General features: G+C 39.7%; 1 protein-coding gene across 1 annotated transcript in view; it reads left to right on the top strand.

Moving 5' to 3' along the window:
* vwa5b1 (von Willebrand factor A domain containing 5B1) overlaps positions 1–14,728 on the top strand; it is a 32,980-nt gene extending 18,252 nt beyond the window's left edge. The window contains exons 15-22 of the mRNA XM_085394714.1: positions 472–718; positions 2,522–2,815; positions 3,282–3,419; positions 5,206–5,340; positions 5,923–5,994; positions 6,449–6,518; positions 9,890–10,013; positions 10,797–14,728. Of these exons, the coding sequence (XP_085250840.1) occupies positions 472–718; positions 2,522–2,815; positions 3,282–3,419; positions 5,206–5,340; positions 5,923–5,994; positions 6,449–6,518; positions 9,890–10,013; positions 10,797–11,429 (1,713 nt within the window). The 3' untranslated portion in view covers positions 11,430–14,728. The remainder of the gene's footprint in view (positions 1–471; positions 719–2,521; positions 2,816–3,281; positions 3,420–5,205; positions 5,341–5,922; positions 5,995–6,448; positions 6,519–9,889; positions 10,014–10,796) is intronic.
* The last annotated feature ends 645 nt before the right edge of the window (positions 14,729–15,373 follow it).

Below are 15,373 nucleotides of genomic sequence, written 5' to 3'. Positions count from 1 at the left end.
AATGAAGGGCAAAATTTATGAATTGCAATTAAGTCCGACTATTACTCGGGGAGCGTGTCAGTATAACTAAGCAGAATTCACTGGACTGTAAAGAAATTATCTTCTCTTGTGAATCCAGTTGAGGATTCAATATATTCTTGCTTGATTAACTGAGTAAATATAGCACATTTCAATTTTCTGCACAAATTAAAAGACTAATATAAAAGATTTGGAACCATGCTGCGATGGCCATTCTTCCTTTGTTACGCTGACATTTTCTAAACTAGAAAATTGTCAGTTGCCCTGTTGCAATACAACGCATGGTTTGCAGAGTCCTTATGTAATTATTCACTTGAAAGCCCCCTGAAACCTGAGCCTGAGTGAGCACACAGAAATGACCAGAATTACAATTAGTAGGCGAGGTTGCAAACCTTATTAGACCTGTGATAGGACCAGGGTCTTTCGAATTAAAACTCCTTCTATTGTTTTCAGCCGCAGCTGGCAAGTCTGGGTACCACATCTACCAGGGGGCGTTCTGCCAGCTGTCACAAGCCGCTCCTTCAACAGGAGCTCTTTCTGCAGCAGGAAGCCGACTCTGAGCATCATTTTCATCCCCAGCCACAGGACGATCCTCCGCCCAGCGGCGGCAACGTGACGCCTGTGTCTCGCAATGCTGCCAGGGAAGATGGATCCAGATCTTCCACAGACAGCCCATCTCTTGGGAGCATTGGAGACACAGGTGAGAGGGAAAGTAGAATTGTTTTGCATTAGTAGAAATCTCTAAAAGAAAGTAAACATTTTGAAGCTGGCCTGATTTTTATAGTGTAGCAGCTAATGGGTTGAATGCGGAGTGCATCGTTTTAGAGGGGCTTAATTACAAATGCACTGTAGCAGTAAATTAACAGAGTTAGAGAGCTAGAGGAGAACATAACCTCCATCTGTACAAATATATGACTTACAGTGAGAAATTGGCTAGGGCAGAACGGTGGTTAGCACTGTTGCTCCACTGCAAGAAGGTCCTGGGTTTGAATCTAGAGCTGGAGTTAGATAAATATTGGCTAAACTGGCTGTAGATGTGAATGTGAGTATGTATGGTTGTCTTTTTCTGTGTTGACCATGTTAAAAAAACATATTTATTTTTTAAAACATGTTTAAAAGGGGATGTTCATATTCAGAGGGAACCCGTGCCACCTTAAAATGATGGACCTGTCCATAGTTTACTTGGACTGTGGTACACATGTAGGGCCAGCACAGAGCTCCAGTGCTGCATCAACAACAGTTTAAGCCATAAAAAACACAAAACAAACAAAGGACAAATCTATAAAATGTCTTTATTAAGTAATTAACAAATATGTAAGAGGTCAGTGTGTCACCGCTTCCCCAATAAAGCCACCAAATGCTGAAATGCATGAGACCTATGTTCTGTAAGAGCCTGGGTTGGCACCAGAGCTGGATGGGCGATCGACTTTGATAGAGGCACATTTGATTCAGCTCACTTTGCTGTTTCATTAAAAAAGAGAAACGTGAACACAATTTAAAAAGATGCATGTCTTAAGAAGCATAGTATAAAAACAAGAGACGTTTTATGATGAGACAGAAGTAGATTAATGAACTCATCACATACGAGGTCACTGACTGTGAGCACAGAATATACTCAGAATATTAAGATTTGTTTTGCAATTTTCAGGTCAAATCATGCTGTAAAGCCAGCTGCACAAGCTGATGAATAACCTCTTTTTAGTTCCAAAGAGACACATGAGGGCTACTTCCCAAACTCTTGACTTACATAGGCCCATCCACTCCAAAAAACTCCAGTGTTCTTGTTAGTTAGTGACCACAATTGGAGCACATGTACTAAGCTGCTATTACCCAAACAATTGACTTGAGCTTGAGCTGCAATACCTAATTAGACATGAGTGTTTTAACTTTTTCATTATCAAAACTGTACTTGTAGTTGCAAAAGTATGTCAGTAGAATTCAACCGAATTCAAAAAGTGACCTTTTTTGGATAGGCTTGGATCCCAAAAGTCCATAATGTTGATGTTGGCAAGAGTGCATTTAAAAAGCTTGTGTGTGCACATGAAAGAGAGAGGGATAAACATATATGAAATGTGCTACAAAAGCTGAGATGCTGAGATGTGACATGTTTGCAGCTTGGATTGTTAAGGGCAGTGTCAACACAGGCCAGCAGGGAGTCAGGAGAATAGCATGCTCAAGCATGGCATGAGGTAAACATGATCGTAAATCGAAGCTCTGACACTCAATTCACGGGAAGAGCAGGAAATGTTTTTCAATGTCTGGGGACAAAGCACAAAATTATCTAGGAGATGAATGATAAACAGAAGAGGTAGAGTTTTAGAAAACAGTTATTAAAGTAGAAAATCAAGCAGACAGAAGAGCTTTGGAAACAGGAAATAAATTAATTCAGCACAAATTCAGTTCCATACGAGCAGCAGCAGGTAATAAGCTTAAGAGAAATAAGAGGTCCTCGCACGGTGGGATTGATAAATCCACATCAAATCTTGCTCCTGCGATGTTTCAGATGGTTATGGACACCAGTTGTGCCGAGCAGAAACCCCACAGGATACCCACGCTGCACATCTGGATGCTGCCAACCAGCACAAAGGTGACTGCAAGGCTGTGGTGTCTGGACTGCTGTGCGGAAAACCAATGAAGTGGGAGGTTGTGTTTGATATCGAGCCCTTTCTGAATGGCCGTGAACGTGAGGAAAAGGTTCACGAGGAGCTGTGGAACGAGACCTTCCACCACCTGGCCGGCCGCTCCATCATCAACGACTTTGAGCACATGGCCGTTAAGGAGTGTGAGATTGAACACGGTGAGCTCTATGGGGATTCCAGTGTTTAGAAGGAGACGGGGGTAAATTTTAAGATTAAAAGACTTTGCAGCAGTAGGCCTCCTGCTAATTCAGATTTGATATTTGGCTGTCTGTCGTCTGGTTTTGGCATTTTAGTTTTAAAAATTTTCACGAATAGTTTGACATTTTGTCTTTCTCACTTTCTCACCAAAAGCTTTTAGAGAGGACTAACATCACTGTCGTGTCTATCCATTAGATACAGTGTTAGGTGGTATGAGGTCCTTTAGAGATCCTGTTATGGGATTTTTTTCCCTTTGCATGGAGCCAAGTGAGCTGTTTCTTCCTCTTTCCAAAGCAGTGTAAATTTTCTGATTTACTTCCTTACCCGAAAGTAAATAAGTATATGTCATTTATAATTTACTAATGTTTGGAATGATTTTATTTGATGTTATATAGTATTATATATAATGCTCATTGTGTTTCACAGGGTCTGGCAGGAAGTACCAGTTATACGGTATTCACACCAGCAAAGCCTGCAATATACTGAGCAAATACACAGCGTTTGTTCCCATTGACCTGGACACAAATGAGTATTTGCAGACATGTATTGAATACTTAAACCCTGGTAAGTAACACAAATTAGGTGTGACAAGGTTCCCTTAAAAAATGTTCAATCAGCTGCTTATTTTTTTAGAAGACTGCTGCTGTGCCTGACACAGCAATCTAAAGTGTGATATTTTTAGAAATGCCTTTTCTTTTCTTTTGCAGAGCATTTAGAAGAAAATATCAATGTCATTCTAACATCTCGCTGTCAAATATGAAGCATGAGATGAAAAAAAGAAAACTTCCTATGGCATTTATAGTCATTTTTTCTAAAACATCAGTCTGAAAGAGTATCTAGCCTTGATATGGGTATTTCAGGCACAGCTCATTGACATAGCCGCATTAACATCACACACTGGTTTCAGTATCCACATTTTGAGGATTAAGCATTAGTATTTTGGCTACTATCATATTTCTTTTGGAGCCAGACGCCTGTACAATCCACAGAGACCAAAAACATTTTGTGTACCAAGCTGTAAATGCTGTAAATATACTCAGAATAACAGTTTAACATGTAAGTCTTGGAGCCAGCTTTAAGTGACACCTGAGGTACTTTAGTTTTTAGCACGTCTATGGTGGCTTCATTTTTTTCAGCTCCTGTGGTTGCCCCTTGTTTGAACCTTTCGCTTGTGAAAAGCAGTCAGTCAGAAGAAACCTGTCTTAAAGGAATCTTTGCCTTTTAAAGGAAGACGTGCTAACACGACATGTTTCAGACAGTCAGTGACCTGGAGAGCTGCAGTAAAGCTCACTATTGGGTTAACTGGGATTAACTTGAAGTGTGAATTATGCAAAGCTGCTCCAGGAGAGTCCAGAGCTGGAATTCAGCATGATAGGCTACCAAGAGCCCAGAAGCGATTTGGCAAATAGAGATCATTAACTATAAATTAAAGTAAGTGGCATGTAGCAGAAACAGACAAACAAACAAGACAAACTTGTGATTTAAAGTGGGTGGATACAAAATAACCAGGTAGCCTCAACCAGTCAAGCCTCTACCAATGGGAGTAACAGATATCTTTAGTAAACATAGGATGGCATGTAAAAGGGGCTGCTTGCACAACCAGAGTGACGGAAAAGAGAGTGAGTAAATTTGTGGCAAAAGATTTTGTGGGCAGCAATCTACTAAAATAATTCAAATAATAAAAACAATCACTACTTCCTCCAGTTGAACATGGTAAATTTTACTCTTATTAAACAAAACCACCATGAGTGAGTGGGGCAATGTACACCATATTATTTTAAACTTCTTACCTAATTATATATACTTTTTTTCTTAAAATATCTGCATGCATCTATTATACTGATACTGGTTCCTTTCCTTTTCCTGTAAAATGCACTAATGTAATTTATAATTTACTATTTTCATTCATGTTTATGCAGAAAGGGATCATTTATACTCTATAAATACAGGATAGAAACCCCCAAGAATTCTGCAACAATGGATTTTGTTAGCCATGACTGACTGCAAGACATCGCAATGTAATAATTCAAAGTTGAAAATTACAGTAAAATCAAAGCCTATAATGTTGAAAAACATATTGTTGCCACACCACATTACCAGCATGTCCAAAAAACCTCCCCAAAATCTGTGAAGCAGGTTTAAAAAAATAATGGTAGAGAACATTTTCATGATTAAATTTCATGTCTAGAGTTTAAGTCCCTCTTCTGGTTACTTAAAGGTTAAAATGTGTCTATGCAGCTTAAATTATCCCATGTTTATAATAAAGTGCAGATTTCTTTCTGTCTGAATTACACATCAGATGCCCACAGCAGGCTTAAAAAATGTCTCACGATCAAAAATTTGTTTTCAGGTGATGGTCTGAAGAGGAACTCACACCCCAGCTCTCGCTCAGGGAGCAGAAAGAACAGAGGTTACTCCATCGGGCTTGGCCGCTCTCAGTCTGGCGGCATGTCGGAGGAAGTCGAAGATGTCCTGCTGCACAACAGTAGGCTGCATTTTTTATTCTTGGCTCACATTTCAGTCCTAGGGAAGGCACTTTCATTTCAATAGCCAGCTAGAGATAAAGTAGAAAGAAATGAGACATGAAGAGGTCTTTTATTCTGATGCAAGCATGGAGTATATGATCAAAGGAAGCAGTTACAGGAGCATTATTCAATGAGGAAAGAATAAGAATCATATTTATTAACTGAAATCTTGGTTTATTCAACAAGGGAAAGGTTTCAATCTTGCTTCACCAGCTCTGGGAGCTGTGAGATGTTGAGCTCGAAAAGCCGAGTGCTACTTTACATTAAAAATAATCCAGCTTCAGCAAAGGGTCACAACATTTTAAACTGATTTTTCAGTGGTGGCATAGCAACAGCGGGAGCTAAGACGAGCACGCCACTCGAACATCTGCTAGGCACTGCCGGTCAAAAAAAAGAACGTGCACAGATACAGATGAGTTGCATCAGCATTATTAGACAGATACCACCCTTTTTCCACAAAAGAATGACCTCTTAGGTTTGGAATGATAAGAAATAAAACTGAGCACAGCTGACAGTTAAAATCTTTTTCATCATCGTCTCAGGTGGAGAAGACGGCGTCTCTCCGTGCAGCACCCCCTCCTCCGCCGGCTGGGAGAAGTGTAGCTTTGCGGAGGGTAAGTGTTACACATCAAACGGTCAGTGAGTTTGCTGTGCCCCCTCAATTTTCCCTCCACGAAGACCTTTGACATGCACTGTCTGGCACTTTGTTGTCGTTTTCTCTGCGGCGCGGCCGCACTGGTCCAAATGAGAAACATGAGATTATTGACATTTTTAGTCCCTGTGCTTGTCAGTGACGACAGAAGTCGACAGAATTTGGTGGCTTGTATTGACAAATGCCGTCTGGATCTTATTTGGAAAAAAATAAAGAAACAAACAAGAAGAGTTTCACCTGGAGAGGAGAGGCAGCTATGTCTTCTGCTGTCACTTATATATCAGTGGGTGTTTTTCAGGCATTTATTATTTCACACTTAGGAGGGAAAACTAAATAAGGTGAAAAAAATGCACTCCCTCACTTCTCTCTTTTCCCTTGGCTAACTCTGCCTCTCTTTGTGTCTTGCTGTCTCCAAGTCTCCCAGAGGAGTCCCTCTGTGACCTCCGACCAATCACAGAAATCGGTGGAAAGCCTTTTTTCTGCCAGGTGGGTGATTGGAGGCTTGCTGGCTGAATTAATGTGCTGAGGCTGTGCTACCACTACATTAGGAACTAAATGGGTATTACAATTCGACTACTTCACAGGGCAGAAAATATTCTTAACATCATCTTTATCCATTCCTGTCAGCTGATTTTGGCTTTTAGCGTAAGCTGTATTGAGGTTAATGTATCAGTTGAATGCAGGGTATCATTAGCTGTGACCCTGAACTGAGTTACAATTTCTTCTCCTCAACACAAAGAGTCCACAGCCATGCTTGCAGCTCTGCCAGGATGTGTTTAGAGCTGAGACACCTAGGTTATACAATGTGCTGATGCCTGCGCAGAGTGAAACACTGTTCAAATGAATGAAAGAAAGAGGCCAGATGGCATAACTGTAAAAAATATACAATATTTTCAGCTGGTCTCTAATGGAAAATCTCCATAGCACTGGATGAAAATTGACTGATTGAAATAGCTGAGTGAAGTCTGACTTTTGCTCACCTCATCACAAGTGGCCAATCATGTTAGTTAGAAAAATTTTTAAGAAAAATGTGTTTGGCTGGAGGAGGAAAGATTTGGAGGTTTGCATAAGGGGGTTACTTCTGGGAGAGTATACCACTCTTGCAGGTAGAACATATGTGCTGAATGATGTGTAGAAAGTATTCTCTGAATCAACTCAAATTGTGACCTGATTTTGGTGTTAAATAACAGGTTAAAAGAGAAAGTTACTTAGATACAACCATACTTAATGGACAATGGAGATTTGTTAAAACGAGCAGTCAAGTTCAACATCTAAATATAACAGATTTAGCCATACGGGCAAATTTTTGTCTGCAGTCGCTTGCAGGTTAACATTATTCTTTACTAGTGAAGAAAAACCAAAAGTACAAAAGGATCTGTGCGCCGATAAGAGACAAAATCATGTAAATGTTGAGACATTTTGCAAAGAAAATAATTTGAGATTATGTATATAAGTCAGATAAAGCCACTGCTACATCACTCACAGAATCTAAGCTGAGCATGTTGGTCTTACCCATATTACTGTAGTTAGATCTAGGGCTGGGCTATATCATACCGTTCACGGTAATACCGGTGTAATTTTGGGCAACGATAGGAAAATGAAATATCGCGATAGAATATGGGTAAAACGCGCATGCGCAGTGCCTAGGTTTACATACGCACATGGCGGCGACGCAGAATGAGAAGAGCGAACACGGATCGTTAAATGAAACGGATGAACCAGAATTGGTTTGTAAAAATGCTGCAACTTCAGTGGTGTGGAACTGGTTTGGCTTTCGTCCGTCAGATACACAACAAAGCACTATTTTTGGTAGAGCATGCTAGCGGGCCGTCGTTATTACCGTGTTGTTTGGAAAATACGGCACACTTAAAATCAATCCTTTGATATTTTTTTTTCTGAAAATCGACAGTGCCCCTTATAATCCCGTGTGCCTTATGCATGAATTCTGGTTGTGTTTACTGACCTCGAAACGATTTTATGTACACGGCGCTCGAAAATCTGTCAAATGTTTTAGTACGACTTTGCTAAGCTACGAACCCGGACTGCTTGATGGATTGCCGGAGCATTACGGCTATATTAGGCAGGAGCCTCGCGGAGTGATATGTATGATATGTACTGTGCTTCAACATAATATTACCATATTGTGTGTGTGTGTGTGTAACCTCTTTTTAAGTTGTGGATATTATACATGGTTATGCTGAGGATATGTCGGCCAATTTCCACTGGAAATACCTTTTGGTTAAAATGTCAGCAAGGAATTTGCACTGTAAATTTTTTATATAACTTCAATGCACATAAAAAAAACAGCTGCTTGTTTAAGTGAAAATACATTAATGGGGTTTTTTGCACTAAAGTTGTGGAGTTGTAAAGTATTTTGTCTAGTGTCAATTATATCGTCAGTTATATCGTTATCGCAAATTTTAAAATTTATATCGTGATAGATATTTTTGGTCATATCGCCCTGCTCTAGTTAGATCAAATGTTGAAGCTGATGGGTGAACATGATATACTGCATTCTCAAATGAAATAACTCTGAAATCATAAGGTAGCCGTGCCCTAAGGCATACCCTGCATTTTTGTCTCTTTTTTGACCTCACATGGGTACAGTGGGTTATATGTGTTTTTATAAAATACAATATAAATGTTATACAGTTTGTTACATAAATATTTGGAAATTTTGTGTAATCTTGCATCTCTACGTCCCCACAGTGGAAATTTAATGAAGAAGTGCTTGAACTTTAAGCTTATTTCAAGGGTTTAACAAAAGTATTGCATGAACGATTTATAAATTACAGTCACATAGACTCAAAAGTAACTGGACAAACTAATATAATTTTAAATATAAGAATTGTTTGTAATACTTGAATGAAAATAATTTGCAATCAGTAGACTGCATAATGTCTAAGACCATGAAAATGGGTCTCTTTGCCTTTGGTTTTGTATTTAATAACTAATAGTTTAATAAGAGGTGGTGTCTTTGAGTGCAAACAGGTGGATATACAATTTCTCTGCTTAGAGAAGCTCCTTGATTGCTTTTGCAGTAGGTTTTGGGTCACTTTCCACTTGCACTGTGAAGCGCTGTCTGATCACTTATACAGCATTAGGCTAAATTGGAACAAGGTATATTGCTGTGCTATTTTTTCCAAGTATTAAAACCTTAAATGATGTTAGTTTGCCTAATTATTTTTGAGCCTTTATGCATCAAAAATGTAATTTGTAAATAGTGGTTTACAAAACCTTTGTAAAACCCAAAGGTGAGAGTGTGCAGCGTTTGATTTCAAATCCACAATGATGGAGTACAGAGAGAAAATTAGAAATTACAGAAACACTTTCACCAAGACTTTAAACTAGTGATTGAGACCATAAACTCACGAGGACAGTGTTTACAGAGCTCATAAAAAAGTGAGCCGTGTTGTTATTTTCTCATAGATTTCTATACAGTTGTACTACTTCAGGAGTTGCCCCCTAATGGTCATATAAAGGAATGCAGATATAAGGCAATTCTTCACTGATTTGACTTTTTATACCTTGAGGGTAGTTCCCCTTAAAATGTATGTGGTCTGTGCAGTTTCATATCAATCCAATAAACAGTCATTGGAGATATTTCTGCATAGACGAAGACATTTTCCATCCCTAGAAATGGAGATGCCCAGAGGCTAAAAAAACCTCATTACCTGTAAAAAAATAATTTCCCATTTTTTATTGGGTTATAAAACATGTAAACTTTTACATAAAAGAAAAGAAAGAAGTTGTTGCCATTCTTTTCCTTCACAATCAGTGGATTACACCTAATGGTGGTTTGTGTTTCACATACTTTACACTGTAATTTACTTCTGCACCCCCCTCTCCTCTTTAAGGCTGGCCCTCAGCAGGACTCGTCTGCTAACTCGAGCTGCCAAAGGATTCATGTGTCGATCTCACAGCAAGTCTGGTGATTCAATTGGAGAGAGCGACAACGAGAACAAAGACTACATTCCTCTGGTGGGCTGCAGATCTTTACATGTGAATGTTTTTTTAACGTACACTAACTCGAGCTGACAGAGACTGTGAATCTGTCAGAGGCTGTTTAGACAGAGCGAACAATGAGTTCGCTCGTTTATGCTGCTTTGAAGAGCCCTGAGGCGTAAGGTGCACAGCATGTAAGCATGCTGTATTGTAGATTTAAATGTAGCGTGTCTGTAGTCTGACATTATATACACTCAGAATAAAAGAGACTTAAATGAAATTTCTTTCTGTGTTGCAAAAGAAATGGGTATGATTGATGGATTAATAGGGTGCTTATAATATGAGCATTTAATATTATAAGACCATGACCCTCGTTTCCACTAACCAAGACCTTAAAGGGAGCTCTAATTGTTCAGCACATGGCACATTGTCCGTATATTGTTTGGCACTTCCCAGATTCAGTGGAATAAAGTATGTGTCAGAAATGAATAGCTGTAGAATAAAAGATATGTAGAATAGCTGACCATGAAATGATTTCCTCTTCTTGTAACAGCGAGGAATCCTTGGTCAGAGCACCTCACAACAAGCTGTTGATTGGAGCAGAAAAAACCCCACATTGCAGAAGAACATCATGAATATGAATCAGCTGTGGACTTGCTCCCTTAGTCCTTATTTTCTATTGATAAGCATAAAGACAAACACACAGTCTGCCAACTGAAACTGATTTTAGATGCTCTCCAAATACATGCTGCCCTCTGCTTCACTGCTGAAGGATTAAAGACTGCAGTAACTAAACAAATTAAATAATTTTCTGTACAGGTGTTGTTGCAGTTGGCTTGTGGTGCATTTCCCCTGGACGCAGCTCTGTGCGATGCCATTAATGTGCCCATGGACAAGCTAAAGTGGACGTCCCCCTTCACCAGTCACCGCACCAGCCTGGGCCACTTGTCTCACTCCAGCAGCCGCCGCGCTGAGAGTGCTGATGACGGATGCAGATCACCGTTTGAGCAAGAAACATATCAGCAGCCTGCAGATCACACCGCAGGCATTCACAGCCTGTCTCATCTGTCCAGGAGCACCTGGACGGATGCTGGTCCCTCCTCGTTAGCCAGCCCATCTGCCGCTGCCAATCCCCCGCTCTCCACACTCTCCCGGGTGGATAGTGCACAGAGCTCTGGGTCAGGGGGCTTGGAAACACCATCGCCTGTAGAAAGCATGGTGTGGGCTACAGCGGTGGCCCTTGCCTGGCTGGAGCATAGCTCTGCCAACTATTTTATAGAATGGGAACTGGTAGCCGCCAAGGCCAGCATGTGGCTGAGTGAGCAGGACATCCCAGAGGGCCGAGATTTAGCATCAGTGAAGGCTGCTGCCAATCAGCTCTTCATCATCCTCAGACACTGGGATGAAAACCTGCAACTGAACATGCTCTGTTACAACCCTAACAGCGTCTGAGGCCTGTCAGTCCAAGACTGCAAGTACTCAAACCCTAACGATACTATGCTAACTGAGGCCATGCTATTCTCTGATCAGCAGTTTGTCCTCTGGAGTCTGATTTTGCGTTGCAGTTGTGAACAATGTGTGTTTTCTTCTGTTTGTGTGCTGTTCCTCCAAACATATCACAGGCTCTTCAGAGGAACTACAGTGTGTGCAAGCTGTTACCTCGCTGGTGCCATATGCTGTATCTGGATCACTATTAGCAATGGAACTATCCAAGTTATGCCACTGATTTGAGTTTGAAAGAGAAGAATGCCAGTGTTAAATTTGTAGCATGCCATCAACCATCATCATCTGAGAAAAGCTATTACTGTCATCACATTGATGTAACAAGGAGAATGCTGCAAAACTATGGTAAGATCAACTGTTCCACTAATTAGTACACGCCATTTTTACAACAGTACAACCTTTTCTGAATTGTTTGGATTGTGCTGAGGGGAAACAAATGTTGAAAATAATAATCTGGTTACTTGCCCTCAGTACTGGCACTCTTTTCTAATGCTCGGTGCCATTACATTGTTAGTACTATTTGCCATTTTTGCAGTTTAATTGTAGCAGAGAAAGAAAAATATGCAAAAAGCTAGAGAAAATATGACATAGGTTAACAATTTGTTTGAAAAAAAAATATGTGGTATATGTGGGGAAATGTGTGTATCTCTCTAGCATGTGATTTACTGTCTATATTTCATACAGTTTTTATTTTCCCGTACCTGATTATAACTGTTTTAGAGTATAAGATTTATTATTTCTTTTACTTAAAAACAAAAACACAGATGTGGAGCTGGATGCACCAGCGGTTTGCAGGTTCAGAATTATCCTCATAAGCTGAAGGTTTGCTAAGTAATAAGGAAATTTACACTAATTTAACTCTAATTCACACAGAGATCTTCCCTGTAATTTACCAGGTTTAACTGCTGTAAGCTGACATAAGCATTGTTATTAATCTGCTAGAATAAAAAAGTGATTACGCTTTAAGAGGTTTTTCTAAATGAAGCTTCTCAAAAAATAGCACGAAACCTACAGAAATAATTAGGCTTTTAGCACTAAGGACCACACTTGACTTAAAATATATCAAAAGCATTATATAGACAAAAGCATTGGGCCATGCCTCTTAAACTTTGAATTCAGGTGCCTTTTAAAATGGCTCATTCTAAAGAACCCACTGAATTCAAGCATGGTACTGTAACAGGATGTCATATCTGCAATAAGTCAGTTTGTGAAATTTCTTCCCTTCTTGCTGATTCCGAATCAGCTGTAAGTGGTATTATTGCAAAGTGGATGTGATTAAGAGCCACAGCAGCTCATACAAAGTGGCAGACCATGTAAAGATGCAGAGTGGGATGGCTGAGTGCTGAAGTGCATAGTGCATAAAGTGGCAAACACGGTGCTGACTTAATACCTGTAGAGATCCAAACCTCCACTGACATCAGCACAAACCCTGTGTGCTGAGAGCTTCAAGGCATGGATTCAATGACCAAGGAGCTCCTGTAGGAGGGGATTTGTATTTCTGCATTAATAAATCAGTGCTGTACATGCATCATAACTGCGAGCTGTTCTGTAAACCTACGCTGTAACCTTTGCCATAACCTGACATGCTGCTCCCTGGAAATGTAACTACACGCCCCGTTGATGTAGCCCTCCCCTGTTGTAATTGGTCCGTTCAGGGAATCCTCCCCTGAGTTTCTGGTGACCTTGCTGTGGTTTTTGAATGAATCAATGGAGGCATGTGCATACAACGTTGGGCTCTACAAGGATTCACTGCAAAAGTCTAAATCAGTCTAAATCAGCCGTAATGTGTAGTTGGCCCAGTTATTTTGTCCATGTTGTGTTTTTATGCACTACATAAAGATGTAGGAAATACAATAGTAATTGCTAGTAGTATGGTATAACAGGCAATAAAGGAAGCTAAAAGTTATTCTGTGATACTGGCTGGAGCACACCTGTCTGTAAACATAGCCGTCATCTTTATCTCAGTGTTATAGCTCTTAATTTTCATTATTGGGTCTTGCACAGTTGCAAACTGAAAAACTCGGACCATAAAAAGAGAGACAGACAGATAGAAACAGCCAAATTACTAGAAATTAGTTGCACATCCTGCTGACATCATAATCACATATAAACATATCTATATATATGCACAATTAAATTCAATACTTTTCTTTCCCCAGAAAGAGCTTTACTTTATAAGTTATGTTATTTGAATACAGATTTTTTATTTCAAAGAACAACTCACATTTGAAAACACTGTTTTAATATGAAATCCCTCCCAAAACTATAATACAAATTCTGGAGAGATCCCACTGTGGACTACAGGTGGATGCTGGGGTGTTGTAGAGTTGAAACCAGTAGACATCAATGCAGGGTTAGATGGTAAGTTCTGCATCTTAAATGGGCTGCCAATTTGGGAGTATGTGTTTGGTATATGATGGGAGAGCGAGGCATGTTATGTGTGCACGATGCAATCCTTAATGAGTTTTCAGGATTTAGTTGACTTAAATATTTTTTTATTGGAAACTATTTATTTGCACATTATAAAGCAAAATCAAAAACTGTTAAACCCACTTGTAATGATCTATAATTTAATTATCACTTATGTTGGACCTTGGATTTGCAAACAGCTGGTGCTGCCTACTCCCCAATAATATGTACAGTGACCAAAAGTCCTGCTCCTGAAATCAAAGATGAATGGCCCCTGCTAATTATCACTGTCAAAGCTTCTTTACCTCAAGTGCCTAAACAAGGTTTAAATCAGCTGAAAATGTAAAACCTGTTCATTGCAGTAACAATTGGTTCATTTAAAAATATATACACAGTCGATACCCTTCTTTCTGCCTTTTTTATTCTTCCTTTTCAGTCCATTTGAGCATGTTTCAGTATTAATTTTCTATTTTTTCCCCCTCGTTGCAGTGTTGCTTTACTCAGGTATTCCTTTTTCCACTCAGGCTGAGTTGCATACGTCCGTCTGCATGAGCACAGGTGTTTATGTTATGGTGTTTGATGATTCAATTGCCACATTGGAGGCAGTAGTGCAGTATTTCCCTCTCTGAACTGAGAAATACAATGTAGATGTCATATAGTAATATTTTTGTCCTGTAATTGCAGTATTTAGTGCAGCTGTAATTGAAATAAGTATTTTTTATGTACCGAGTCAGGTGTATGGTGCAGTATCTTTCAACTTGCTGTTCGTGCCTTTATAAATGATTGTTAACTGTTTGAGGCTGCTGAAAGCTTTTGCTGTGTCTTTATAATTGTGAATGCTCTGACCAGCTCTGAAGGTGCATGTAATAAAGTAAGTCTACAACCAAAGAGCTGGGGCTCAAGTCATTATTGTTCCTCTGCTACCATGAAGGCAGACCTCATGGACTAATACTGTGACCCTTGTCTTTTTAAGGATCTCCTGCTATGCTGATAATTCCAGGTTTACCCATCGGTTTGTCTCACTAATCTTCCTCCAAAATGAAGGAAGCACAAATGTCAATTACCAGTGGAGATGTCCATTTTGCATATACTTTATGGTGACTGGACAGTAAGTGCTGTGGGGCAAACAAACATGAACAATTTTTATGTTGATATATTGGCCAGTAATGGCTTTAGAGAAATGTCATCAAATCAAATCATATCATGTAAGTACACCACAGAGAGCACTCGATGAGCTGAGGGAAGCCACTGATTTCCTGGGCTTCCTACCTGCAGGAAATTCTATATTAATAGACATACGATTATTGCCAATATTATAAAAATGTAACCTGTAGTCAAGTACCACAATAAAGCTCTACAGAACATCTTCAGTCACATTGGTCTCACAGCCCTGTCTGACTGTGGCCTGCTGTTTATTTCAGTACATCAGAAAATTACTTGGAAACATGACACCACGGTGGCCATAAACCAGCTGTGAAATGGAG

The sequence above is a fragment of the Rhamphochromis longiceps genome, linkage group LG20, assembly GCF_057381845.1.
Source record: "Rhamphochromis longiceps isolate RC_006_pf linkage group LG20, R_longiceps_female_GT1.1, whole genome shotgun sequence".
NCBI classification, from domain to species: Eukaryota; Metazoa; Chordata; class Actinopteri; order Cichliformes; family Cichlidae; genus Rhamphochromis; species Rhamphochromis longiceps.
Note: the sequence above shows the minus strand (reverse complement) of the source record. Positions and strands in the feature narration are given on the sequence as shown.